Source organism: Lepisosteus platostomus, chromosome 6 (genome assembly GCF_059453375.1).
Source record: "Lepisosteus platostomus isolate fLepPlt1 chromosome 6, fLepPlt1.hap1, whole genome shotgun sequence".
Classification (NCBI taxonomy): Eukaryota; Metazoa; Chordata; class Actinopteri; order Semionotiformes; family Lepisosteidae; genus Lepisosteus; species Lepisosteus platostomus.
This window is the reverse complement of record NC_142616.1, coordinates 21,412,950-21,440,423: the sequence shown is the minus strand read 5'-3', so window position 1 is coordinate 21,440,423 and position 27,474 is coordinate 21,412,950. Positions and strand designations below refer to the sequence as shown.

The window sequence follows — 27,474 nt, the reverse complement described above, 5'->3', positions numbered from 1 at the left end:
CTGATTAGTGGTTCTCCTCTTCAGGAAATACATCGAATGAATTAATACATAGGTGCTGAGTCTTACTGCTTTTAAAGCCACTACATAAAGTAGTTTCTTCTTCCTTTTCCGTTTGGCAGATGCTTTTATCCAAAGCGACTCTGTTGCATGCTGTCAAGATGCAAAAGGTGCAGGTGACAGTAACATAAAACAACAATTCTTTTCTTTAAAATGAATTGTACAACAGGGTAGTGGAAGAAAGTGCTCATTTGAACATGGCCTTCTTCTTCCAAGGGTGATTACTGACCACAAGCAGGGCATTCTCTATATTATAATGGGTGCCTCACACACTATTAAGCACATAAGACATGAAAGAGGTCAAATTGTTGCTTAACTTGCTCTTTCAGATTTTAGTAATTTATTACACTTCATTTTCATTCAGTACACTTATGCTTTCAGTAAAGGGAGGGCAATGTTGGGACACATCATTTCAGAAAAAAGGAGGGATTTGTTTTCTAAATGTCTGTGACAAATTCCTAAGTAGACAAAAGTCTGAAAAGTAAATAACAAATGTACTTAGACCTCAGCAGTAGACATTCTTATAGCAACAGTAAAAAAGTACATGTTTCAATATAAACACAAATATGAGAAGAGTTTTTCAAATGTCATCTGGAATGTTTTTCTGCTGCAGGTACTGCAGGTATGTTATAAGGAAGGTGCTTTTGCTGACATATTATCGGTACTTTTTATGGTGTTTAGGGACTGTACTGTAATATGGACTAGAGATGTTTAGGCAAATTACAAACATTGGGTGCCAGAGCTGATGTGGAAGTGAGTTCCAGGAACCTTCAGAAGGAAATCACCCTGCAGTCACCCTGTTGCCAGCTGAAGCTGAAGTTGGCAACAGGACTAGCTTTTATTTGACTGTTTTACAGCCTCCCTTCCTTGCCCAAGACTTGCTGAGGTTTTCAGTCAAACTTAAACATAAAGATTAAGATTAAAGCCTCTTGTGCGTGGAGAGAATTTTGCCTCTCTGGAGACAGCAGGCAGACCTGGTGTTGTCTCACATGACAGGGCATGGCTTGTAGAGCTGTGACTCATGCGCATTTTCTTTCATAATGTAATTGAGCTCAGCTGTAATTGGTCTTTGGTCAGTATGCAAAAAAGTTGTGTAGAGTATGTGTAATAATGTGAGCATTTTTATTCCATTTCTCCAGTACAGCATGTTTTGATGGATTACAGAATTAGTATTACAAGGGCATTTGAGGTTTTCAGCTCAGAGATATACCTAGTCAACATGCTGGCCTTCTCGCCATTGGGTTGTCACAGTGTTCTGGAACAGTCTGCAGCAAAGCAGATTTCAGTGTAGCATTTTTTTCTCCTGATTTGTAATGGATTTGATACAGGGAACATGAACTGTATTGTGGCAATGTTTCGGGCAGCAGCTGGACTGAATTCTTCAGTAGAGCTCTTGGCCAAGGCCTGTGGAGGCTGGCCAGTCTCGCAGAGTGACATGCAGTTGCACAGGTGCAGCAGCTTTAGTAAAACTGGAGAAACAGCGAGTCAGCAAAAATGATTCACGGAAAAAGATATGGGAGCTACCACACTCTGCTGTGGCATTTGTATGAGTTTCTTTTTATTCATGAAAATAGGTAAAGAGGAAAGGTGGGTTAATAGTCCCTGATTTAACATAAAAAACATAAGAGGTTGTCAGCAAAATAGGCAAATTGGCTTGTTTGGCTTATATGTAAGAGGTCTGAGAAAACCATGCAGGAATTGTTGAAAGAGTTTGAGGAATCAGCTTCAGGAAAGTTTTGGGCAGCTCATTCCAGATTTTATGTAAAGAAATGCTTCCTAGGTTTAGTCCTCTTAATTGCTTTGTGACCTTCTAATGTCCCTGTTTCACTGAATATTTTGTATTTGATTAACCTTGTCAATACATTTTGAATACTTGTGTCAAGTTCCCTCATCATCTCTTCTGTCTGAGAATAAGTACTGAGTACCCTCACTGAGTACCCAGTGTTCCTTCATGCTGTCGGTTCACAAGGCTGACGTTTCTGTGGTTTCTGGGAAGGGGAGGAGGGAGTTATGTATAAATGTTGTACAAAATGCCTTTGGCCTATAATTTGCCTAAGGTTCTTTTTGTTAGTTATTCTAGGGACTATTTTATCAATCAAGCAAGAGGTGTTGCTAGCTATTTTAGGTTCTAACAGAACAAGATTCACATGTGAATGTTCTTAATGTACAGTACAAAGGTGAAATCATGCTGCACAGGGAGTGAATCATAAAGCACTCTGTCTGCCATTATCTGTGAGGTTCTGCTGACTGCCATGTGTCTGACACCTCTGTTGCCATGTAATACTGAAATTAAAGGTTTTTTAATATTTTTTCCAAATTCAGTTTGCAAACACCTATCTTTTTATTGTATGGTAAGGTGTGTTGTTTTATAAAAATATAGTTCTTAACAGGTTTCTTGAATTAAACTTCCTGTATTAGTACTCTGTGTGTCAAAGGGTAAAATGTGATTATGTCCAGGTTTTATTTTTCCTTTATGTTTTCTGCATGCTGAAATGATGAGTAAAGACACGATGATTGTCTCCAATGTTATTTTTAGAAATGGTTTATTTTGAAAAGCCACGTATTTTGTCTCTTTCTGTACTGGAAGTGAAGAACCTGTCGGTTTCAGAATGACTGCATTTCCTTGGTATTTCATTTTACTGTAATTGCTTTCGCCTCTTTCTGTCAGTTCTAACTGCTACCTTTTTCTTGTTCTCGGAAAGGCTGGACAACACTTTGGAAGAAATAATATTTAAACTTGTGCCTGGACTCCGGGAAAGTAAGTCTGTGCATTTTTAAGCTCTGGTTTGCTAGTTATGAACAGAAATATACAGCATGTTTCCAACTTTCCAAGCAATGTATTCTAGTTTAATAAAAAATATTGTTAATCCTCTAATATTTGAGGTTTATTTGATAACTAAGAAGCCTTATGTACTTGGTTTATTTTGCACCCTCCTCAGTGTAGAAAGAAGGTTATTTTTTTCTTAAGGAGAGTGAGAAGTTACCTGCATTAAAGGCTCAGTGTCAGGAGAAGAAGACGATGCTTTAGGTATGTGAAAATGCTGCTCTAAATCATCTCTTCTATTTTAATCAAATGCCAAATGGATTTTAATTTTTTTATGTTCTGTTTTCATATTTCGTTAAATGGTGTTCACCTGTCTTTCATGTGAAGAATGTTATTCATTTTTATTAATATTATCCTTTTATCATCTTCTTCGTTTATTGACTAGAGGAACAACAACAGGAGATTGAATTCTGGAGGAAGAACAATTCAAAAGAAAATGGTGAAGGTAAATGTCACCTGGCCGCTGGTACCTATGTTTCTTTTAAAAACATGCTGAATTGAAGCAGAGCTGTTCTGACCAGAGTCCAAGCAAGTGTTCTGCCACAGCAGTGCACAGAAATGCAAAAGACCTGAGAGTGAATCACAGCTGTCAATGGTGTTGGGAAAATTACTGTTAGAAAGTAATCAATTACAATTACCAGGTACCTCGGTTAGAGGTTACTTTTATAAATTTATAAGATGGAGGAAAATTGCTTTTAAGAGGCAGTTTATTACTTTACATAGTAACTATAAACTCACTACATGTACTGTATCTCTGTGATGACATTTTAAAATTATATTCTCCAAACCTCTTGTTAATTTTGAAATGTAGTCCCTTACATGACTATCTTGTAACTTTAAAGAATTAATTTTCAAAAGGAACTTTCTCTAACACTGATTGTCTCATTTACATACAGTAACTTCTATTGCACCTCTGGAGATGTCCAATTCACCTTTGTGACCAAAAGACAATTCACCCACAGATGTGTTCCTATATCCCATGTGTTCAGATAACGGTGCAGTAGGAGAGGGCTGAAAGAAACCTATACTGAAGGTTTACAATGGGAAGCCAGTGAGGGCTCACAGCCTTGCACTAACAAATGCTCATTAAAGTCAGTAGTAATAGCAGTAGAAATTGCCATTCATTCTTTCCTGCCTTGTGTCATGTGCTCCCCAAGGAGTCACAGGACACAGGAAATCTGTAGAGAAACCAGACATTTTGACATCCAAGGTGTTATTGAGGTGACGTTAAAGGGAGCACAGGAACAGCTATCAATTTAATATTTAATACCTTTTTCTTACTGGTCAGCATCCCCAAATAATTTAGTATATTTTGATTGTTTTCCAAAAAAATGAATTCTGGAGGGCAGTTTCAAACTACATGTACATGTCATTTTGTATCCTGTAGACACTTGCTCTTCTTGAAAGGATAATAATGTGTCATAGAATGTGACCCAATGACCTAGATAAGATCACTTTATTAGCCATATAATGTACAATTTCTTGCATTAGGAATTTGTCTTTTCCCATACCCCAGCTTGCTCTCTATGAGACACACAGACGGGGAAAGAGAAGCTTGGGGTCAGAGCACCAGGTCAGCACCCCTGGAGCAGCTGGGGTTAAGGGCCTTGCTTAGGGGCCCAACAGAGTAGGATTCCTCTGCCAACCATGGGATTTGAACCAGCAACCTTCCAGCCACAGGCGCAGATCCTTAGGCACAGAGCCACCACTCTGCCCTGCTGATAAGCCCCTCCCTGGGTGACAGGCACATGTTTACATTTTAAAATGTTTAGATGTTAACCCTACATGCACGTGAACCTTGAAATTTGTAAATCAGAAAACAACTCCAGGTTAGACATTGTTTGTTCACAGGTTATCTATGATGAGATCCCCCCAGACCACTCAGATATTGCAGGGAGATTATCACTATTCCAGCATGCGCTGCTAAATTGATGCATTGTTTTTGGTTTTTTTATTTTTTGACTCATGGAATTAACTGTAAACTGCAAAGTTTCCAAGCAGTGGCAGTTCTCATTTGTACTTTGCCTTGCCTACAAAGCTCCTTATCTCTGGGGCTTATCACTTGCACTAGTTGGGAATTCACCCAAAAATAAACTTTCAACTAACAACAGTTGTGGTTAATAGTTAGAGACCAGTCTGATTTCAGTCCTCTTGTGGCAGGATTAGTGAAGAGACTTATTATATACATAGGACCAGAGTAATGAATGTGACGGTACACAGGTTCATTTCTGTTAATTCTTTAGCATCATCTTAAGCACTGCGCTCAAGGGAAGACAGAAGTCCTTAGTCTGTGCTAATAGCAGTTGTAACACCTTTTAAATGATGAGAACAATAGTCCTATAAAACATATACAGTATGTATAACCTTTATTTCTTCAATGCACCAAAACTGGAAACAAACATTTTCTTATTTGCTAATGGCTTAGCCGAATGATGAACATACAGCCATAATGCAGGCACACCCCCACTGACTGGTTTACAGAGCCTGAAACCTTGGGGCATTTCTAAGTGTTCCAGTATTATCCATCAGTGATAACATAGGTAATATGGGGGATGTAAATTTCTAGTTTCAGGCTAAGGTTGAAAACCATGGGATTGTTGTGTATGATAAGACTGGCTTAACAGAGGTTTTTCAGATTCATAGTTCTTTATTGTGACTTGAAAGATCTGTAGGCGAGGCAGTAGGAGGTGGTGAGTCATTATAATAGAAATTACAGAGAATGCAGAAGGAGATTAAATATGTGCAGTACCTTCAGAGAACACAAGAGCTGCACGAAGAAAGAAACGGGGATGATAAAAGCAGCATGGCGTGCGTCTGTTATAGAAAACATTTGAAAACCAGTCTAATTTTTTTTAGCTTTATAGGCAATATTTGTCTTACATCAAGTGAAGCAAAATGCTCTCAAAACATTTAAATTTGTGATAATGATAAAAGTACCTAATAAACATAGCTGGTATCAATACATTATATTTTGTTTTGCATTATTAAGATTTATTATTTTGTAAAATCCTGTTATTTGGTGGTTTTAAATTATCTGAATGATAGTCACCTTCATGCTACTGGTTCTTATTTAGGTGTTTTGTGAAGTTTTACAAGTTATTTTAAAATAGATTGTAAGGGGCTGAGAGAAATCCTGGAGTGATAAGTGCACGTATAGATTCTTGTAATATTGTATTACAGTAAGATCACTTTATTAGCCATATACAATTTCTTGCATTAAGGAATTGGATGCATACCCCAGCTTGCTCTCCATGAGACACACAGGCAGGAGAGAGAAGCTTGGGGTCAGAGCGAAGGGTCAGCCATTTATACAGTGCCCCTGGAGCAGTTGGGGTTAAGGGCCTTGCTCAGGGGCCCAACAGAGTAGGATTCCTCTGGCAGCTGCAGGATTTGAACCGGCAACCTTCCAGCCACAAACGCAGATCCTTAGCCACATTACCACCACTCCGCTCAATAATAAAATCATTGTTTTGCTGAAGACGCGGAAACAGTTCTGCGCCTCCACTGTGTGCCCTTCACCACTAAAAGAGCTGTCCTATCTACCCTAGCAAGCAGGTGTGGGATAACAGAGTGTTGTCTTGTATTGCTTGAAGTGCCCAACCTTTAAGACAGGGGTTCCCATTTCTTTTCCTGGGGACCCACACATCAGTTGGTTTTTCTCTGGACCTGAGCTCTTTAGATAAATTAACCTAAAATTTAACCTCATTTCTGTTCTGTAGTAAAAAGTGTTAAATGAGTCGGTTCCCGGGAAATGCAAGATGCTGAAAATGAAATCTTTGATTTTGTCAAATCTTTTCCTGTGACCTTGTACTAGGATGCTGAGAACTACTGTACTTTGAGTGGAGGCTGATAATTCAGTGTGGTTCAGTACGGGCTTGTTTCTCGCAGGTGAAAGCCCCAAATCTAAGAGGGCCAGGATTGAAGATGAAGAGGAGGAGAATGGGGACCAGGATTATCACAGAAGTGACCCCCAGATAGCAATCTGCCTCGACTGCTTGCGAAATAATGGGCAGTCTGGAGAAAATGTAGTGAAGGTCAGTAGGAGAGCTGAGCCTTCTGCTTTGCCTGTATACACCGTAAGTAAGAACATAGACACTTAATGAGTGATGCCTACACTCTGAGTCCTTTTCATGTGCAGAACTAGCTAACTAGTTAACCAGAACTATGAAACTTGTTTTTAACAGTAACCTGATGTAATGTAAGATGGATTATTCAGGTCACTAGGTGTATTGCATCACACAGCCTACGAGCTGTATGGTTCCATATTGAGGCCCCTGAAGAAATGTCTCCTGGTTTGAAGAGTGACACCCAGGCAGGGGAGGGTTGAGCAGAAAGAGCTGGAGAAGAAACTTTTTCACATGAAGTAAAGGAATAACCATTCTCATCCTCCTCTTCTTGGGGATAAGTTTTGTTAATCAAAATAATCTTGTTTGAATTTGTGCTACAGGGCTTAATGAAGAAATTTATTCGCTGCTCAACGCGAGTGACAGTTGGAACTATAAAGAAGTTTCTGAGTTTGAAGTTAAAGCTTCCTAGCTCTTATGAGGTAAGCCCTGTCTTAGCAAAAGACACTGTTTCACATGTGCTTATTTTGCTTTTATTCTACATACTTCTTTCCCATCTGCTTTGGACTGATAAACGAAAAAAGAATGGGACTGTATTAATATTGTGCTTGGATATGCAATACGTTTTAAATATTGCAACTCTTTATGCAAAAATATTACAAATTCAACCAATTTTCTTAGAAATTTCTCCTACATGGGGTGGGTTTAAATTTTCTTCATCTTAGCATTTGCTGAAATGCTGTACAAAAACACCATAAAAGCAGCAGTTCTTTCTTATTTCTTTGTATTACTTGTGTTATTGTCTTCTAGTTTCAACACTTGTTATTATGCCCCATTGCTAATTCAAGATCTCCTGTATTTGCTGTACATTTCATTGACAGTATCTGAGGAAGGGCTCTCACTTCAGGAAAAGCAAAATGCTTTTGTCTGCTATTTAACAAGGCATATTCTCCTCAGCCTATTTTCTTCCTGTCATGTGCTTGCCTGGTCTCTTTTCAGTATCTGCTGTGGTCCATTATGTTTGTTTGACTATTCAGCCAATGCTCTAGATCCTAAAGCACATTATGAGTGAAGTGTTCAAAACAGGACGTACTGTATACTGTGCAAGTGGTTGTTCCTTGTACATGAAGTTGCCTTGCCTGGCTCTGCTATAAAATATGTAAGAAGCTTTCATGGGCTGCCACTCTGCAAGATGCATGCATGATTGGATTAATTTTATCATCGTCAAGCCAACCAATGCAGGGAGAAGCTGTTGTCATGCACTTTTGACAGCCTTGTCGTGTGCAATAAAGTGATGTTTGTTTTGGCCACAGCTGGATGTTCTATGCAATGGTGAGATCATGGGAAAAGACCATACGATGGAATTCATTTATATGACAAGATGGAGACTTAGGGGAGAGAATGTAAGTTCTGATTCATATCTCTGTGTCTTCCTCTGTGTTCCTCTGTGTTCCTCTTAGTTTCTCTTAGTTTCTCAGTCCTCAAATTGCAGTTCCGCTGTCAAGTGGTTCTGTAGGATTCCCTTATTAGTGGTATGTCTTGAGTAGACATTAAGCTGCTTAATGTGTTAGCCTAAGAACATGCTATTGCTCATTATCATTCAGTTCCCTGTAACCTGAACCATAGGGCATGATTGCTTCTACCGCAAAGCTTTTAGGTTAAGCTAAGAAAACAATATAGTAATACTGCAATAAAATCTCTGGTTTCTCACAAGTCACATTGTACATCTCCAAAGAGATGTAAGGCATTTGGATCACTCTTTAAATTTCAGTAGTTATATTAAATAGTGCTTCCTCTTAAAAGCTGAAAGTATATAATTCTTTGAGTTGCCTGTAGTTACCTATGCAGTGGTGTTTTTCCTGCTGCTTGTTGTATTAATACAAGGAAAACGTCCCTTTTCTCATGTGTGCTTCAGGGTTTTTTTTTGGCAGGTCTAAAGTCCTATTCCCAGTCTGGTCAGGCTGGTATCCTCCCCTGGCCAATATACTGTACCTCTATCATTCAGCACGGTAGTTTAATCAGCTGTGAAACTGTCTGCTAATGAAAAATGGATGTTTATCTTTTCCAAGGTAACTTTTCTAAAAATATATAGAAAGACAAAGTAAGTTTTCCAAACTCATAAATAATCAGATTAGTTTCTACTTTAGGGTCTTGTAATATACCAAAAGTAGTATCAGTACTATACTGAAGAAAATAATAATTACTTTGAAATCATTGGTATAATCTCTGGTTTTTAATCATTTTAACAGTAGATATACATTATTGTAGTAATTAAACTGTTTTAATCTAAGGGAATTTTCTTAAATTTTTATTTTGCATACAAATCCCCTGGTAGAGTTCTGACCTGAATCAACACCTCACATCCCTTCTTTGCTACTGTTAATGTACATTTCTCTTTTCTCTCTTTGAAAACTGATTCTTTAAATACCTACAAAAAACATTTAAATGACAGTTGTTTTTAGAAGTATTCACACCCCTCACAATGATATTTGATTGTTGAATTACAAATCATGTATACATTCTTAAAGTGAATATTTTAATAAAAACTTGAACACTCAAAGTGAGCATGTTTATGGATGAAAAAAGTTAAATGTGAGCAAAAACTGCAAAGATAAATTCACCTCCTTTGCTGTGACAAATCTCGATTAGTTCAAGATCACAAAATTAATTTTAAGTCACACAATTAATTGGATGTTCTCTGTGTCCAATATTAATCAAAAACATTATGGACATTATTTGGAATTCAGCAAATAGAACACTGCGATTGAAAGAGGTTGAATATCTTTGAGTAAACAGCTGTGCCTTGTTAATAAAACACTGAAAACACAACATATTTTTCAAGGCTTCAATTTTCCAATTCTATATACATTTTTATGATTCAAAGCTGAAAGATGTTCAAATTTCTAGCCAGTTTCTGTTTGGTAATGTATCGTCACACTCTGGAAAAGCAGAATGATTTTGTAAAGATATGAGCAACTGCTACTGAAAAGAAACTGGGGGAAATTAACTGACTGCAGTGATTAGCCACTGACTGTGAAAACATCTAGAAGCATGAAGTGCAGGTGGAATGAAGCGGAAGAATAGTGTTCAGTGGAGGGAGAGTAATAGGAGGGGAATTGGTCTGTGCATTTAAAAAAATTGTGAGTTATGAAAAGGGGGAAATGATAAGGCTGTCTGAGCTGCGACAGGAAGGATGTAATTTGTCATTTAAAAAAACCCAAAAAAACTTTTGCAGAGCAGTAATTTAAAACAGTATTTGAATGTAGTCATCCTCGTTTTTAAAATATTCTTTGGGTTGCTCAAATCATTCAAGTGCCGCTATAATCATTGAATAAATGTTGTTCAGACATTTTGCCCATTTTTATGCATTGAGTAGCGTGGTACTAGAGATTCCCTGTATACATTTCTTTTGATTAAACAAGTGTAACAAGACAAGTTCCCTGGGTGTGTCCACAAACTTAGCAAAAATGGAAGCTGAAAAGGCAGTCTATACAAGAAACCTTATCCCTCATTACTCCCTTTGGTAGAAACAGATAAGTGTTGTACTATTTCTGGAAATGAACTTCACACATGCAGGGAAGCAGACACTTCAACTTCAGCTAGGAAGGCCTTCCCTTCCTGAGTACCACTCTGCTAAGTCCAGCAAAATTAATAGCGTGTTAAAATGAAAAGTCCAACGTTTGGCAGTGGGGTCAGAGAGCAGGTGTCAACACTGTAATGAAATGCTCAGTAGTCTCTGGAACAAGTGAAGAAAGCTTTGGTAGGGCAGAACAGCTGTCCCAGTCTGAGCCCACTTCTGTTTTTATCTTTGGCAGGTTGAATGTGTGGTGTCACTGTGCGGTGGCATGGAGGTTACCATTCTGATTTAGTAGAGGGCAGGGCCCTCAAATACATCTAAAACATGCTCTACAGAGAACTTTCTGTGCGCAAGCTGTAGAAACAGCCATAAATTGTGAGGGGAGCCATTTGGTATAACCATCCAACAGTGAAAAATGAATCTCCCACTTCTTAAAAAATAATGGAAATTAGGTCATATCAAACGGATCCTCCCTGGTAAGAACCATAATGTCCTAAGAGCTGCAGACTAAAAATAGGTGACTGCTTTCAGTCGATTTCACTGTGGAAACCCATTTTAAACTCACCTGCTTGACCTGGAAATGCAAATGTGTATTTTGACAGCAATCTGTTTTAGCAATCTACCGTATATGTGGTGCACAAGTCCATCTGTTTTTCAGAAAGGGATGTTTTATCTCTACAGTGCAGAGCTTAGCTTTATCACTAATAATAGTAAAAACTGCTCGTATTCGTAAGGCTCTTTTCATTCCAAAAGGGTGTTTCACATGTAGGAGGGAACCTCCTTCATGCACCGCTGAAGTGCAGCCCCATACCTTGATGATGCTCAGCGGCTCAGGTTACAGGGTGGTGTTGCTGTCTAGAACCCTTTAGGACCCTCATTGCAGCCAGCGAGTTGGGGGAGGGGGGGGTGCACGCTGTTACTTTCCTCTTCTGTTCTTTCACACTATGAGCCTCCCTGTGCCTACAGCAGAGTGAGCACGTCGCAGGAGTGAATGCTGGATATCTCAGTGCTGTCACTGCAAGCAGAGTGGGACTCAAGAAGCCACAGAGGTGCTGCTACAGTATGTAGTAATACTTCTGGTGGACTTCTGGGAACAACTGGGTAATGACCTAGAATAAGGGGTCACATAGTGTAAAATGAGGCTAGTCCAGAAGACCCCTCAAGAGCATATGAGTTGACTCGTTTTGAAAAATTAAAATGAATTAAAATATGTTTACAAAATAAAACATTTAATACCAGAGCAAGGGAGCAGCTGTGGGTCATTCAACAACTCTGAGGTATGTCTGATAAAGAGTTATTGTCACGCCCGACATCCCTCCCTAGAGGGCGCTCCACTGTTCTCATTATTGTTCGTGTCATTAAGCTCTCCAGGTGTACCCTTTTAGCGTTATTATTTAAAGACCAGCTCCTCCAGTCCTCGGGGCTCATCATTAGGGTAAGATGTCGCGAGGCCCGCCTAGCACCAGGAAACCCTACGTCCGTCTCCTGAGGGCATAGGCCTCATCCCCGACACCTCCCGCTTCCTGAGCCCGGGGTCTGGAGGATCTCGCCCCGTCACCCTTGGACCTCCATGTTTCGTTTGTCCGTGTGCTCCCCCCTCCCGGGGATTTTAACTTTGTCGCGTCCCAGGATGGATTTCCAGTTTATGGACTTTCGGACTGTGCTTTGACCTGCCCTTGGACCCGTTTGGATTTGGATGCCGTTTTGTCTTCCCCGTACACTGTCTCACGGACTGTCACTATTATTTTGTGCACTATTAAACCCCTGTGTGTTCCTTTTTACCACGCCTCCTGTTTTCTCCAGCTCTTACCGCATCGCATAGGGTCTTCTACAAGATCTGACACGGATTCCAGTCCGTGTCCGTTACAGTTATCAATCTGGGGTTCAGTCATACATTAAAACAGCCCAATGTTTTATTTATAAGACTACAGCTGTCCTCTAGACTAACTCTAGATGATAAATTTGAATGCATTTAGGCCTGTACTGGACTTAAAGCAATAACCACAAGATAGGACAGTTTAAATTACTTTTGTTTGAATGTTGTTCTTCACTTTTACATCCCATTCCAATTTGGCGCTGTGCTACAGCCTGGAACTTCATTTTGAGTTATATGCTGTGGAAATAAAGCTTGTTGGCTCAAAATAATCAGTTGTGTTATTTCAAAACCTAGACTGAAAAATCAAGAGACAGACACAAATGCATATTTTGAATACTTCCAAATGGAATGACAAAACAAGAAAAATTTCTCAACACATGAAAAAATAAGGACACAGATATATTTTGTGGATTTTGGGACTAAATTATGTCAGAGTTTTATGCCTGATATTTTGCACATTTTTAATTTCTGTTAGACATCCATGATTTACATTGCGTGAGCTAAACCTAAGGTTAAGGTTTAACTTATTTGCATTTAAGCACTTAGAGAACAAAAAGTTTGGAAAGAATTCACTTTCATAGAAGAGTTCAGATGCCTGAATTATGCTGCATTCATTCTACCTAAGGACGTAAGGAGGAATTTATCTTGGTGTCTGTCAGTGCTTTGCAGTTTTCACTATTCCAGATGTTTCCTCTTTAATGACAGTGAACAACGGAAAGAGTATCCCTCTCAAATTCATTGTGAAATGAAAAATCGTATGTAAAGAGTACAGCAATGATTACTGAACTGATACGGGTGGGGTTTTTGTTTTCTCCTCAGTCTTACCCTATGGTACTAGAATATCGACCGCGGATCGACTTTGGTTAGACAAGAGTGAGACCTGCGAGGTGACGTCTGCACTAACTTCAACCCATCGACAGATTGCACAATGAATGGATGTGCCTGGACCGGGGACACAGAATCTTCTATTCCTTTTTTCTGCATGCAGTCAAATTCCCTTGTTTTTGCCTTATTTTCTTATTTTCCTCTAATGTGACTTTGTAGTCAATACTCTGTAACATTCTTGAACATTGAGGGATAAATGTTTGTCTGTATTTATTACTGCTACAAATCAAGGAGCTCATATCATGAGTTTAGAAATGTACTCACTTCACTTCCTAGTGACTTACTACATGCCATACTGTGTTCACTGGATCAATCTTGCACTCAGTCTCGTGAAAGTAATAATTTAGGTCTTTTTCACCTAATAACATGAACATTAAGTCAGATCATGCTAAAAAGGGTTCAAATAATTTTACAAAGGTTCAGATGCTTTCTAATCAAACGATTATGACAGGCTCAGTGTAGAGGCTCATTTGTCTACTCATGTTTTAACTTTCCTAGTTCAAAGGTTATGTCACATTAAGGTATGAAAACAGTTTTGTAAGTTGGGTCATAAATGTATGAGATTTTTGAAATTAGAATTGATAAAATACTGTAAATGCAGTTTCTAAAACACCACTTTTGACATACACTTGTACTTTGTCATCTAAACCTTCCTAATAATTGAAATATTACTTGTTTAAAAATTACAGTTATATTCTGTGTGTATAGGGTTGTGTCAATGCATAGATTATTATTCACAAGCTAATGGTTTTGGATATCAAAAGTATGAAAAGCACCACACAATGAGAGTGAAATAATATGTAAAAGTGATTGCAAGTAACCTGGTAGTAAGAATTTGTTTAAGAATTTTCCATATAATGGAATTTATTTTTCCTTAAATACGTTACAGTAAGTGTTTGTCATAATCAGTATTTCATGGAGTGTTTCAGGTAAACATTCCATAATGGCAAATTGGACTTCACATATTTAAATTGAAAAAATGATAAAGATATTTTAAATATCCTTGTGAAAGTAATGGGTACAGTGCAGACTGTGCTCATAAATTAATACAATGAAGATAGGATTTCAGGGCTGTGGAAATTAGGCCTCACAGCGATATAGGAGAGGGAACTTGGGCCTACTGCTCGTGCACAGAGAGCTGAGTGACCTTCTGCAACCAGCACAGCTAAAGTGCACATCTTCTGTTTCTGTTAAATGTCTTGGTTTCGCCGCTTATTCTAAAATGTTTCCCTTCATCAAATTTTGGAGAAAACATAATTTCTACTCAACCTCTCTTGAAAATCATTATCTGAAGGATATTAGTTTGCTCATTTTGAAAGTCTCCTGTCCTCCCAGTCACAGTACAAAACAAGCTATTGACAATCCTCCTCTTTCCAAGTGACATGACTGTCGATGAGATCAGAGGGCGTTGAACTGTTTATTTTGGGAATTTGAACATTTGATCTCTTAACAATCCTCAGTCTTCTATAGTTCATCAATAAAACAAGTTTACAAAGTAGGATTTTCAGTTTTTAAAGATAAAAAAACATAAAACATGCAGGCAGTCACAAGAGTTGGATGTTCTGAGAATACAATGAATCCGTCAGGCTCCAGTTAACAGTTGATTCTTAAGCTCTTAATATGAAATTGACAAGGGGACTTGCCATGCCAAACATATCTGAAAATACCAGTGTTTATTTCAACTAAGCTATTCTATTCGCTGTATACATGACAGACCTCTGCAGGTGGTGGGGACTTGGGTCTGATTTCTGGTTGTCAACATCCAGGCAGTGTGGATTGGTGAAATTGGCTTCATTTGCAACTTATTTTTGCTGGAGGACTGTACGGACTTGCTGGTGCTTTACACACCAGTCCATCTAGCGCCTGGTCTCGAATACCACAATGTTTAAACACATACTTCTGTACAAACAGAAGTTTAGTGATGTTCTGTGTAAGAAGTGCGTTTTTTTTATAAACGGAAACACATTGAGTAATTGTTTTTTTCCAGTTACTGCACAATTGGTGTTGTAGTTGTGGATTTTGTGCTGCTGTCCTTATCCACACATTACCAGAAGATACAAAGGTCCATCTGAGACTGACAGCCACTGAGATGAAGGGATTATTACTTGATAGACTGACTATCGGATGTACATTGGCTGACATACATGAAGCTTCAAGCTGTTGGAGAGTGTTGCTGATTTTCAGCTTCAGAGTGGTACACAGAGGCCATGGAAAAAGTGGGCTTATTTTCTCAAGAAATAAAAACTGTTGTAACAGTTACAAAAGTGTTATGTTACCCAGTAATTAGAAAGATGCACAAGATGTACATTTCTAAACTTTGAATCACTGTCTGGCGAGGAAAAACTGGTTGCAAGTGTTTTGAAAACTCTTACATTCTGTTCCCTGGCCAGACTGAAATGTGATTACCCAGGCTGGATTTTGTGCCAACTTTAAGAACTGGTAATGGCTTTTTTGGCAGAACTCTGAGAGATATTGATGGGTCGGGTGGATATGAATGCGAAGAACTTGTGATGTGGATGGGATAGTGTCCCTTCACAAATGAGCACATATGAGAAAAGAAAGCTTGTGCAGTGTTCTCTTTCAAAATGTTCCCTGAATTATGTATATTTTAATGGCCTTACCTGTTCTTAGAAAACATTTTACATCTATTCTCTTTGAAGTAATTTCACAAATAATCAGATTTTAAGAATGTTGTTTTTTTCAGTTATGCATCCACTGTATTTTAACCTGCATTAATGTAGAATACAGAAGTATTGGAAAATGAAGAATTTCCCTTTTTTCATTCTTCTGTAGCTGTTCTTAAAAGTTAAAAGTCATGAACAATATCAAAGCTTGTTGACCCTTTCTTTCAACAGCACCTGAAAAGGCACTCATTAGGATTGTCCCTGCAGCTCTTTTGTTTTCTTTTGCTGATCTGGAGAACATTGTCCAAGTTTTTTTTTTAAATAGTCCTGTACATCACTAATTGCGAAAATGTGTGCTATGAAACTGTGTTGCACAGCAATCTCAATGAGGCGTGCAGACAATGTATACAGGGGAAACTGGTGTAAATCACTTATTAATTTGCACTGTAAAACATTCGGCAAAGAGAAAAAGTCCTCGGGTAGTTTATATACTCATCTTTCAATCACCAAACAATTACACACTTTATACAGCCTTAGATCTCTGATACAGTTTCAGAACATCTTTACAAATCCCCCACATTGAGATTGGTCCGAATGAGCTTTTTTGACATCCTCATTCCATATAATGCTCAACTCTGGTGTCTTTCCAAAGTAACTTAAGAAACTGCTTGTCAGGTTCTTAAAATAATCCTGTCACTGGTGTGCTTTATACTTGTCCTTAAAATGTCTTTAAGAAGTGTTTATAAAAAAAAAAGGTTAAATGTAACTTTAAAATCTCTGCAGTGGTTTAACTTAGTTCAGAATTTGTTTAGACTCAATTACCCTTGAAATGTTCCTGTGTTGCCCTGCGATGAAGAATATTATGTATTTTTGTAATAAGAAGCACTTGTAGATATTTTATCTTTAAAGGAAATTTATGTTGTATGTTTTCCAAACAAAAAATGCTGCTTAGAATAATCTATTCTATTTTTCCATGTAAATGTGCCTGAAATGCATTCCTATAGAGTTTAGAATTGTATATATGCAACAGAGTTGTTCTTTATGTGATTAAATGATTTCCTGATATTATTAAAAAATGCAAAAACTAAAGTGCATTTCATTTTACTGATAGGTTACTGATACATTGTAAATTTGTATATTAAAACAATTGTATGAAGGACTCGATAGATATTAAGACTGTGTAATGAAAAAAGGAGTTTCAGCATATCATCTTGTCTACTCTTCTGTTTTTATAATTATTACATACTCTTTACCATGGTAAAAAAATATAACCTTTGCACAATTTAGCATGTAGAATTTCCTATACTTAAATATTTTGGTATTTGTGCTTCTGTGTTTTTTTCTTCTTTAAACAGAGAACAGGAATCAAATATTGGCAAATCCATACAGGAAAAGTGAAACTATCTTACTAACTATATGTTAATAATGCAGAATCTTCAGTTCTACTACTTATTTGCTTAATTATCTTTTACCAAGCACTTCATACAGTATAATTATACTGTAATTACAGTTACTGAATTTGGGTCTACAAAAGGCCAGCCAAGGCTGGACACTTTAGTTGTTGTCCCATAGTGTAAGTGTCTAATACAATTGCTACAGCCATTTGAAAATAACTTATAAATATCTGATCTTTATTAAATTATGAATCTGTTGAAGCTAGATTGTCACAAGACCATTTTTTCTGTTCAAATGTAATTTGAATAAAATACTGTGGGATATCCCGTTGTGAAGCCAGTTTTGTGTGCTGAGAAACAGTTATTGTCTGTTTTTCAGCCAAGAAGCTACTTTAGACCCATGGTAGCCTAACAACACTCAGAGAAATTGATTTTACCATGTTGCTTAAGCATCTCTCGGTTTTGTTATATAGTCATGGATTCTGTTCCTGTTTCCCTTTTAATATGAAATAAAGCTGAAAGAGCCCTTTCGTCCAGATGAAAACAAATCTGTTTCCAGAGAGCTATTACTTTGCTTTGTGTGAGATTTACAATTACTGTACCTCTTGTGAGACCTTTCTTAATTGAGTCACACAGTTTAGCACTGTTTTCAGCAGGGCTCCGGATTTGTTGTAACCATTTGTTGTGCCAGCTTATGTTACATCCCTACTGTGATGACAGCATTCGTCTCGGCCTATTTGGAAAAGGAAGCATCATGTAGGGACAAGGAAATGTTTTGAACAGTGGCCTGAAACCTATTAGCCAACTACGGATGATTTTTGGGAATCAAGCTTCCCTCAGGACTTTGTCAACCAAAATATAAGGTCAAAATGCCATGTAAGTTAAAAATTAAAAACTACAATATAAGAGGCTCCCAAATATCTTTCATACAGCACTGTCTCATTGGCTTGTTTTCTGTCCAGGATAATTCACACTTTGGCTGGGTTTAAAACATCACTAACGGTATGTGGGCCATTGGAATGTACTGTATGTGGAGCAGGACATGCTGTGAAGCCTGTATTGTGCACACACACAAAACTAATTTGCTAAATGCTGAAATTAGAAAAGTAACATTATTTTATGGCTAAAATAATTGTGTTGTGCCTGAACACTGGAAAGCTGTAAAAACGCAGCCTATTTTCAAAAGAATTTCTACCATTGTTGTTGAAGGCTGGACAATGCACAGAAGAGAAAAGGGTGCAACTGAGTACACATCAAAATGTAAGCAATGCTGGTCACAGTAAAGGTTGTTGAGGTATTTTAAAGTAAAAGCTTCTGAGCTAGGTTTACACCCCTTATAACAGAAACAACTTTGAATAATTAACAGTTAAAAGTTTACAGTATTGAGAATTTCCGTGATCTTAAGTATTAATTTAATTTAAATTATTTGTCTTAATAGTTAAAAAGAAAAGACTTGTGCATTGTTTTTGGATGACTTGTAAAGAAAGCTCTATTATCAACTAATGTCTTAAATCCATTTTGATGCTTCCCACCAAATAAGTCCTAGTGAAATGTCTGTTATGTTTTCTATGCACCTCTTCAAACAATTAGGCCACATGTCAAAGACTGGAAAAAGTTGGTGATTCCTTAGAAATAGGCCAAAATGCTATACTAATTGCACTTTTTAGAGAGTTCATGACACCCCTGATACTTTCAGTCTTAGGACTTACCCAATATTATATCAGCAAAAAAGCACAATCATCTATATTAATTGCTAATTTGGTTTGTAAGGAATGATACATGAAATGATAGTGAGATCAGTAGGCAAGGAATCGCAATTCATCTGATACTCTGATTTCTGATTTCTCATGTTTCTTCTATAGACAAGGCCATCCTAACCTTAATCTTACATCAAAGAAAACATCAATCAACAGAGGTGACATACTGTAAAACATTTGATGTACTTTTAGAAGTACTGTAATATTTTGCCCAGAATTCTGCTTTTCTCATTTGACAAGTGTCTTCTGCTGGTGCAAACATCAAAGTCGGCAGACACGTTTAACAGTTTATAATCTTCTGCATTTCACACTGAGCAAAATATCACTGGAATGTGAAACTGATTTGCAATATATGGAGGATTATTTTGTCCTGTTAAAGTACTTAAAGTCCAGGTGGATGCTGCACATTGGTGGTGGTGGAGGGGAGTCCCCATTACCTGTAAAGCACTTTGAGTGGAGTGTCCAGAGAAGCGCTATATAAGTGTAAGCAATTATTATTATTATTATTATTATTATTATTATTATTATTATTATTATTATTATTATTATTATTATTATTATTACTTTAGGTACTCTTATAAGACCACCGGATACTCCTTGTCATTTAAATGGGTTAAAAAACAATGTAACAAAAAAATAATGTTTAGGGCATAAATGTAAGATTATTGAAGTTTGAGTGGTGTTATAGTCCTACTCATCACTATTCTAATAAAGCCCTGGAAGAGCCAAGCCCCTAACAATTAATATTTTGAGGTTTGGTAATGAACTGCACTAGAGTAATTGCATTTGACTTACTGTAATTGTCCTAATTGAAAATTGTACAAAAAGCTTGAAGAATTATACAAAACAGCTTTGTAGCTGTTTGTTGTATTTTTATCATTGTCCAAAACATATTTCTTCAGTCATTGAATACCCTGTTGTTTCTATGCACAGAAATAATCATTCAGGAAAGTTTTAACAGTAGCTGGTTTCAGTTGAATACAACTGAATTTACCCATACACTTAAGTAAGTTTTAGATTCTTGGAGTAAAAACAGAAGTCAAAGGGCATCTGTAAGTCCCTCATACAGGGCTGAGAAAAGTTTGTGAAACCCCTGTATTAATACGGGAATTGCAATTTCTTAGCATGAGACATTTGTTTGATAAGAAACAAAGAGTTTCTATTTACCAACTCAGCCTTTTTTCAAACCCACTGGTCTATAAAGTAGAAAAAAATGGAATCCACGAACAGTATGTTTAAAAAAAAGATCCCCTTGATTATGAAGCGCAGATAAATTGGAATGAGAATCAGATCATTAAATAATTGAGTAACAAGTAAACAAGGACTGAGAATGGGCAGATCTGTCCTCTGTCCTCTGTCATGGCATAATCAAAATAGATTTCAGGCTGCCTCAGAAAAAGAATAGTTGATGCTCATCAGTGTGGAAGCTGGGCTATAAAATGATTTTTAAACATTTGGCCTAAAATTCCCCAAAACAGGTGTTAGAGACTGATAAACAGTTACCATTTACAGAATCTAAGGGTACCAATATAATCCATAAAAATTCAAATATATATTGCCAGATTATTGTGTAAATAAAATGATCCAAATATATGTTATATCTTTGATTTGTATGTCTAAACAGGTTCCCTTCCTCTTTAATTGGGAGTTTCATAAAGATGTAATAATAAGAAGAATATGGACCAAAATAGAAGGTTCACAGTCATTTTCTCACAACTGTATCCTTGAGTACAGTCTTAGTAAATAGTATTCGCATGCTTTACAAAATACAGTATATGGAAATTGAAAGAATATGAAAATGCAGTTCATGATGCTCACGTTCTTTTTATAATAAAGGTATATATTTGTAGTAGCACTCGTCCATTAAAATAATGATTATCTTCTGTTAAATCACCTTGTACTTTTAGATGCTGTGATTGTTCTTTAAAATTACACACAATTGCTCTAGTTATAATGCTGATATTGTTTACTTTTTTTAATCTAATATTTTTGTCTTCATATTGCAAGGTGTCAAATTGTGTCATTTTTTTAGGAGTCAAAGCAATTTAAAAAAATACCGGTCTGTGATTTGCAGATTAAGATATGTTGTAATGAATTGTAAATCTGTTTTGACTTCACTTACTGTAAATACTTCACTTCTCACTGAATCTAGATTTATTTCAGTATTCCCCACCCTAGTGAAACTCTTAAGACATTTGTTTTAGGCCAACCACCTTGACCACTGCCTGTTAAGGTCCACACAATTCTAACACAGCATGTCTTGGAGAACTGGTATCTGCTGTAGCTCCTCATATTTTCTTGGTGATATCACAGATTTAAACACTGAGGATAGTGTTTCTTAGATGCTAAAATTGTTCTGCATTTGAAATACTTTGGCCTCTTGGCCTCTCCTTTTGGCAGGAGAAGACCAACAAGAATGTGCTGTAAGAGCTACAGATCTTACTGGAGAGCTATGTTAGTATACCCAGCTGTCCGTCCTGAGTTAGTGTTTGTATCTGAAACATGAAGGTCATACTGTATGTAGAACACACAGCTGCTGGATCGCCACACAGTAGTCCCCATTTGCTTTTGTTGACATTAATATTTGTGAAAATAATTTTAACAATCAGAAGGGTATTACTGTTGGGGTTTGGAATATTCACATGATTCATATGTTTCATGTATGAAGTCGAAGTCAAGGCATATCACTAACTTATTCTTTATCTGCCTTGGCCAAATTATTACATCATCTACTTTTGCATTTTATTTTTCTATATAAAGGCATTTGGCATAACTGCAATCACAGGGGAAAATAGCACTTTATGTTCTAAATTAAAATTCAGCCTTCTTTGGTGTATTTCTTCAGGACACTAGGACACTAGATGGTAATTCCCTTGAGCTCTGGAATTCTGAAATATTTTCAACAAGAGCTCTGATGTGCTGCCAGGTTATAAATGGATATCCTGGGGTGCTCCATCCTGAGTGTCTTTGTCACAGTGTTGGGGTGAGGCAAGTAAACCCAATCTGATTTTTATTCTCTTGCCAATGGCAAAGTTAGATTTCAGGTGCTCGACATATGTGTCTGCTACACTGGACTGAACTGTCCCGACAAGACTGAACAGTCCGCAGGAAACAAGGCTCATTTTACAAGAGTGTCACTAGCAGCAGTCTCCTGGTATTTCATCAATCCCTCTTAAACACATTCTACACAACTCCACTCCTTCAGTTCAAGCTCTTCAATACTAATATACAGTTAATAATGCTACTTTCCAATAAGAGCAGGCATTTTCTTCCCACATCTCTGGAAAACTCTCTCATTATTGAGTTTCAAACAAACTGGCAAGAGTTTTGACCAATAATTGCAACTATTAGAATTACTAAAGGAGGCAATGGAAAAACAAGAGGATTGTGACATTATTTTTTATATTAGTGGTTCATGGTTTGGATCTGGAAGTGAAGTTATATTTTCTATTTTAGCACAGACTATTTCTTAATTCTGTCACTTATTTAAGAAGAAGGGGTATCATTACTGTGTTGGTTGCTTATTTAGTAAGTAATCCCGAGGAAAAACATAGTCTAAAAATGTCGCTGCTCTTTTGAGCATCTCAAACCATGGGAGCCAGCCAGTCTGTGCATGAATATATCACCACAACCTAGAAATACTTCTGAGAGGCTGGACTGTGTGGCAAGGCTCTATATTCTGTTCAGAAATGCCCCTACATCATCATCTTGTCAGATAAAAGCAAGAAGGAAAATACATTTTGATTTTCTGCTTAATAACTGAAAAAGTCATTGCAAGGCTAGAAGAAAAAAGAATTAAAAGCCTATTAGAGTTGATAAACAATGTAAGTCTTTATCGCATAAACCACTTGGTGTTTTTACATTGAGTTACATGGGAGCTCTGATTTATCTGTATATCAGAAACATAAACAGAACAGCTGAAGTTCTGTATTTGAATTTATTTTCACTAGATATTTTTGGACATTTAAGATGTGATTTCCGTCAAGTATCAACAGAGTTTGCTGTTGATTGTCATCATCAGTACTATGCAATTTTAGCTCTAAAACTAAATTTGAGTTTTGAACAGCTGTTTGTAGTGAGTTAACTCATACAGCTATCAATGTAATAGTCTTCTAATGATAAATAGTATTTGTATGGAAAATTAACTAGTTACTTACTGTACTGTATGTTTTGATTATATTTGTATAGTAAATTGAATGTCTTTTTATATTATTCAATATGTTATTTCAGATGCTTAATTAAATAGAGTTTGTGTGTTAAAATTAATTGTACTTAAGAGCATATTTTTAATCTCTTAAGTACAATCACACTTCCACAATTCATTTCTCACTACTGTAGTTGCAATGACATTGGTATGACATGCAGTATGTGCTGGCAGAGTGCACCGTGTTTTTAATTTCACTAGGAATGACAACGCCCAAGATTGAAGCGTAAAGAACTGTTATGGAGCTGATATTTGGCTTAACCCGCTTGCCTGAGGGCCGGCCTCCCGGCCATAGGACGAGGAGGGCAGAGCCTCCCCGCCGTTTAACCAAGGGGTCGCTGCAGAGGTGGAGTTGGGGTGGAAGTGGGATGCAAAAGTCAGTGGGATGCAAGAGAGGGATTTATACAGTAGCTATTTATAGCGTTTGGTGGAGGAAGGATGAAGGGAGTGATTACTGATTACTGACGGCGGGGAATGATCGAGTGTGGTTGTTGTCATCCCTCCCGAACTTTTGTTGTATAAACTCCATAAAGGGTTATTATGGTAGTTTAAATGGTATTCTCACAGAGAAGCTGACAGAATAGCAGATAAAGAAGTTTAAATTTGCCTTTAGGGATTAAATGCCATCAGAGATTTTAATTTTGGAAGATTTATGATTAATATATGAACGCAGCTAAGTGGCCCATGCTATGGCCAACAGTGTTCTGTTCTCTATTTATGATGAAATTAAGTGCCCCGAGTTGTGGACATTGATCGGGTTATTGCTTTGAGTTGTGGACTATGAGCCCTGTGCACTATGATTGTCAATTACCTTCAGTTGTAATATATGAATTCACTAAGTACCATGAATTGAAGTGAACAGGGCATAGTGCCTGTAATCTGTGGGTATCAGAGCCAAGTGCACTGATTTCAGGGAGTCAGCTACACTGAATATAGCAGAAGACGCCTCTGAATGATTTACAGATTCTAAATGTATAAACTGTACAATAATTATAAAAAGGACATGCCTAATTTAAAAAATAATATGTCTTTATAGACTAAACTGCAAATTTTGTTAGGCCAAAAAATGCCTGGCACTTCAGTCGGATGTAAACCTACAGAAGATATTCTGTAGATTCAATGGCTCAAGCTTAAGTTCACGTAGCATAGTACTGAGGACAAGAAAGATCACCTTAAATAAATATGTAGGGCCTCATGGTACTCTATCAGTTGTATTTAAGAAAAAAAGATGTTTTTTAAAGGTTGTTAAAAAAAACCCAGCTTCCAACATTTGCTCAAGACAGGAGTAAAACATATTAACTGGAAATTGCTAATGTACTGCCCATCCATAGAAAGGGCAACACACCAGAAAAAAATAAGTCTTAGTGCAATTATGTGTTAGGTTACAGAAACTATAATTAGAACTAAATTATAGGATCATCTGTTTGGGAACATGATTCCAGGTGATAGTCGATATGGATTTAGAAAAGTCAGATCTTGCAAAGCCTTCTGATAAAGTTTACGGTAAAATTGTAGACACTGGGCATTCTAGTTAAGGGGTAGAAAACGGAGAGTACACATAAGTGGAAAACGAACAGATTGGGGATGGGTAATTAGTGTAACACGGGGACTGTATTAGGACCACTTGTCTTCTTAATTTCAATCAATGTCTATATTGAGAATGGCATGGTGGCACAGTTCATTTCCTGGGGTGCTAGCTGTGTGGGTTTTGCATGTTTTCCCTGTGTTCATGTGGCTTTCCTCCAGATGCACAGGTTTTCTTACACAGTCTAAAAAACATAGTGGTAGGTCAATTGGCTTCCGGGAAAAATAGCCCTGGTGTGAGCATGTACTGTATCTGTTTGTGTTTGTCTGACATCCTGTCCAGGCTGCCCATTTCTTCACAGTCCTCAGTGGCCCTCGTTGGCATGAACACCCAATGGGCTCCTGTGGAATCATCAGTGATACACAAATCAGAGGGTAGAGAATAAGGGGAAGAGCATTTAAAACAGAGAGCAGGATGCTCATTTTTACACAGGGGTTTCTGGAAGCGTTTCCACCGATGTTTTTGAAGCCAGTTCCCTGGCTGTTTTCAATACATGGCTGATGGGATTCTCAAATCAATAGGCTAGTAGCAACCAAAAAAGGTAAATGGGTCATATGTAGTCATTTGACTACTTATTTGTCTTATGTTTCATGCACTTAAAATTTCAAGATAGAAATTAGTCTTATTTAGTACATATTGGTGTCCAGTATTGCATGGGCATTGCATCATGCCTGCTCAGAGTTTTTTTTTATTCTAATGAACACCTAGTGCTTCCAAGCAATTGATAGCCTCTGATCCCATGGTGTCCTGCAACTAAAAGACATCTTGAAGGAACTGCCAGGTTTTGCAGACATGTCATGACTTTATGCTCCAGGCAGATTATTACACCCCCATCTGTCTGCCCAGCGAACTGTAACCTGAAACTTACATTTCTGTTTCTCTAATTAGCACCTAACACTGACAAAGTGTCTGCCTCACTGCCCCGATTTAAATGTTGCATTTTACTAATTAGATGTTCAGTAAAGCACAATTTATATCAGTCACAGACAAAAGCATTCTCTAATAACATTATTCACTAATTCATGTTAGTACGTATTATTTCTTAAAGTATACTGTACATATTGATCATTTCACATATTTTTGTTTATTGAACACTGTCTTATGCTAAGGAATCATGCTGTAAAGAAGGTGAACTATAAAACACTGTACTGCACATTTTTTGCTTTTACCGAATCAAAAAATAAAAGTGTTCAAAGAAAGATTTTTGGGGGATTTTGCTATCATTATATCTCATCAAGATATATTCAGAATGGAATGGGGGATAAATGTATGGGAGATCAATGAAGCATGTATTACCTAAAGCTGTACACATGCTAAAAGTGCAGTACAGTACATTTCCAGAAATATTCAAGGGATCTTTCAAATAAGTACAGTACACACACAAACACAACAAGTTATTTTAATGTGGAGGCAGAGCAACACTAATTGTTTTGTCAGTTGTGTATAACAACACATTCAAGGGCATGACACGTGAAAGGTGGCTTTGGCTTTGTAATGGTGGGCAAAGTGTCCCTGTTTTGCAGTTTTTCACCAGCCCCTTCCACCAGCACAGCCCCCAATAAGAAAACTATTGTTTCTGACTCTCTGCAGTCCACAGCCTTGGACAGGATTGGGCTGACTGTAGCGAAATTCTAGTCAAAGGCCTCTTTCTGTGACAAGAGCAGAAACAAAGAAAACTCTATCCCTACAGATAATAATATGTTAATTTTTTCCAAATTACCATGAAACTATGAGCATAGTACTCTTATTACATGTATTTTTAAATGGCATTGTAAGGTAAAATATGCATGTGCTATACTGTACATGCATTTTGTAAATACATTTATACATTAAATGTACAATTGTATATCTTAGCTCTACTGCTATATTTCTGATTTTATTGACTATACAGGGGTTGTATCTCTAAAATTATAATACAAAGGATATTCAAATTTACTATTTGAAAGTATTTCAAATTCAGTATTATACAGTATGTAGGGACTCTGTTCAATGTATTTAGGCCACAGTCCATCTCCATAGTCGAATACAACTCTATTAAAAAGTCCAAGTAAGGTTTATTTTATAAATTGAATAAACAATACTGCCAACATCATCACAATAACGGAGTTCGGGCTCCAAGCAGTGTTAGCAGATACCTGCAGCATCATTCCAAACCAACTTACCATTCTAGCAGATGCAGAAAGTCTAAATTTGGGGTACAGTTTTGTGCAGTGACCAAATGTCATTCATTCTATGTCACAGCTCAGCAATGACATCACATGTGAGACAGCTTTCCAAACATAGAGAAGCACGCATGCCAAAGAGGTGTCTGCCCAGCTCTGCGAGGCACAAACAGGAGGTGATGGGGGCGGCGGCTCTTCATGCGCTGATGCAGGAAAGATGATAGGGCCTTTGGTAACCATGTGACACTTTCTGCTTGGGAGTGCCATTGCGTCATGTCCTTGGTGTGTGTTATATGATATGGACAAATGACAGCTCCTTTTCAGGTTATATCCTGTTGCTCCTGTCTACTTGTTTTCTACTTGCTTGCATTGTCCTGTTTGTGCTTTATCCTCCAACTTTTTTAATTTGCCTTGACTCATTTTTAAAATCTGTCATTTATCTGTTGGATGATTTTTATTTTTTTT

General features: G+C 37.3%; 1 protein-coding gene across 2 annotated transcripts in view; it reads left to right on the top strand.

Moving 5' to 3' along the window:
- The window catches only part of pcgf5b (polycomb group ring finger 5b), a 32,423-nt gene extending 14,798 nt beyond the window's left edge, over positions 1 to 17,625 (top strand). Inside the window, exons 4-10 of one of the 2 annotated variants that reach the window (XR_015939491.1) lie at positions 2,760 to 2,815; positions 3,267 to 3,326; positions 6,770 to 6,915; positions 7,329 to 7,427; positions 8,259 to 8,348; positions 13,218 to 15,220; positions 15,254 to 17,625. Coding sequence is in view for 1 of the 2 variants with exons in the window: in XM_088634751.1 (XP_088490877.1) it covers positions 2,760 to 2,815; positions 3,267 to 3,326; positions 6,770 to 6,915; positions 7,329 to 7,427; positions 8,259 to 8,348; positions 13,218 to 13,265 (499 nt within the window). In the remaining variant the exon portion in view is untranslated. Of the gene's footprint in view, positions 1 to 2,759; positions 2,816 to 3,266; positions 3,327 to 6,769; positions 6,916 to 7,328; positions 7,428 to 8,258; positions 8,349 to 13,217 lie in introns of both variants that reach the window. The other variant, XM_088634751.1, reaches the window with a different exon arrangement.
- The last annotated feature ends 9,849 nt before the right edge of the window (positions 17,626 to 27,474 follow it).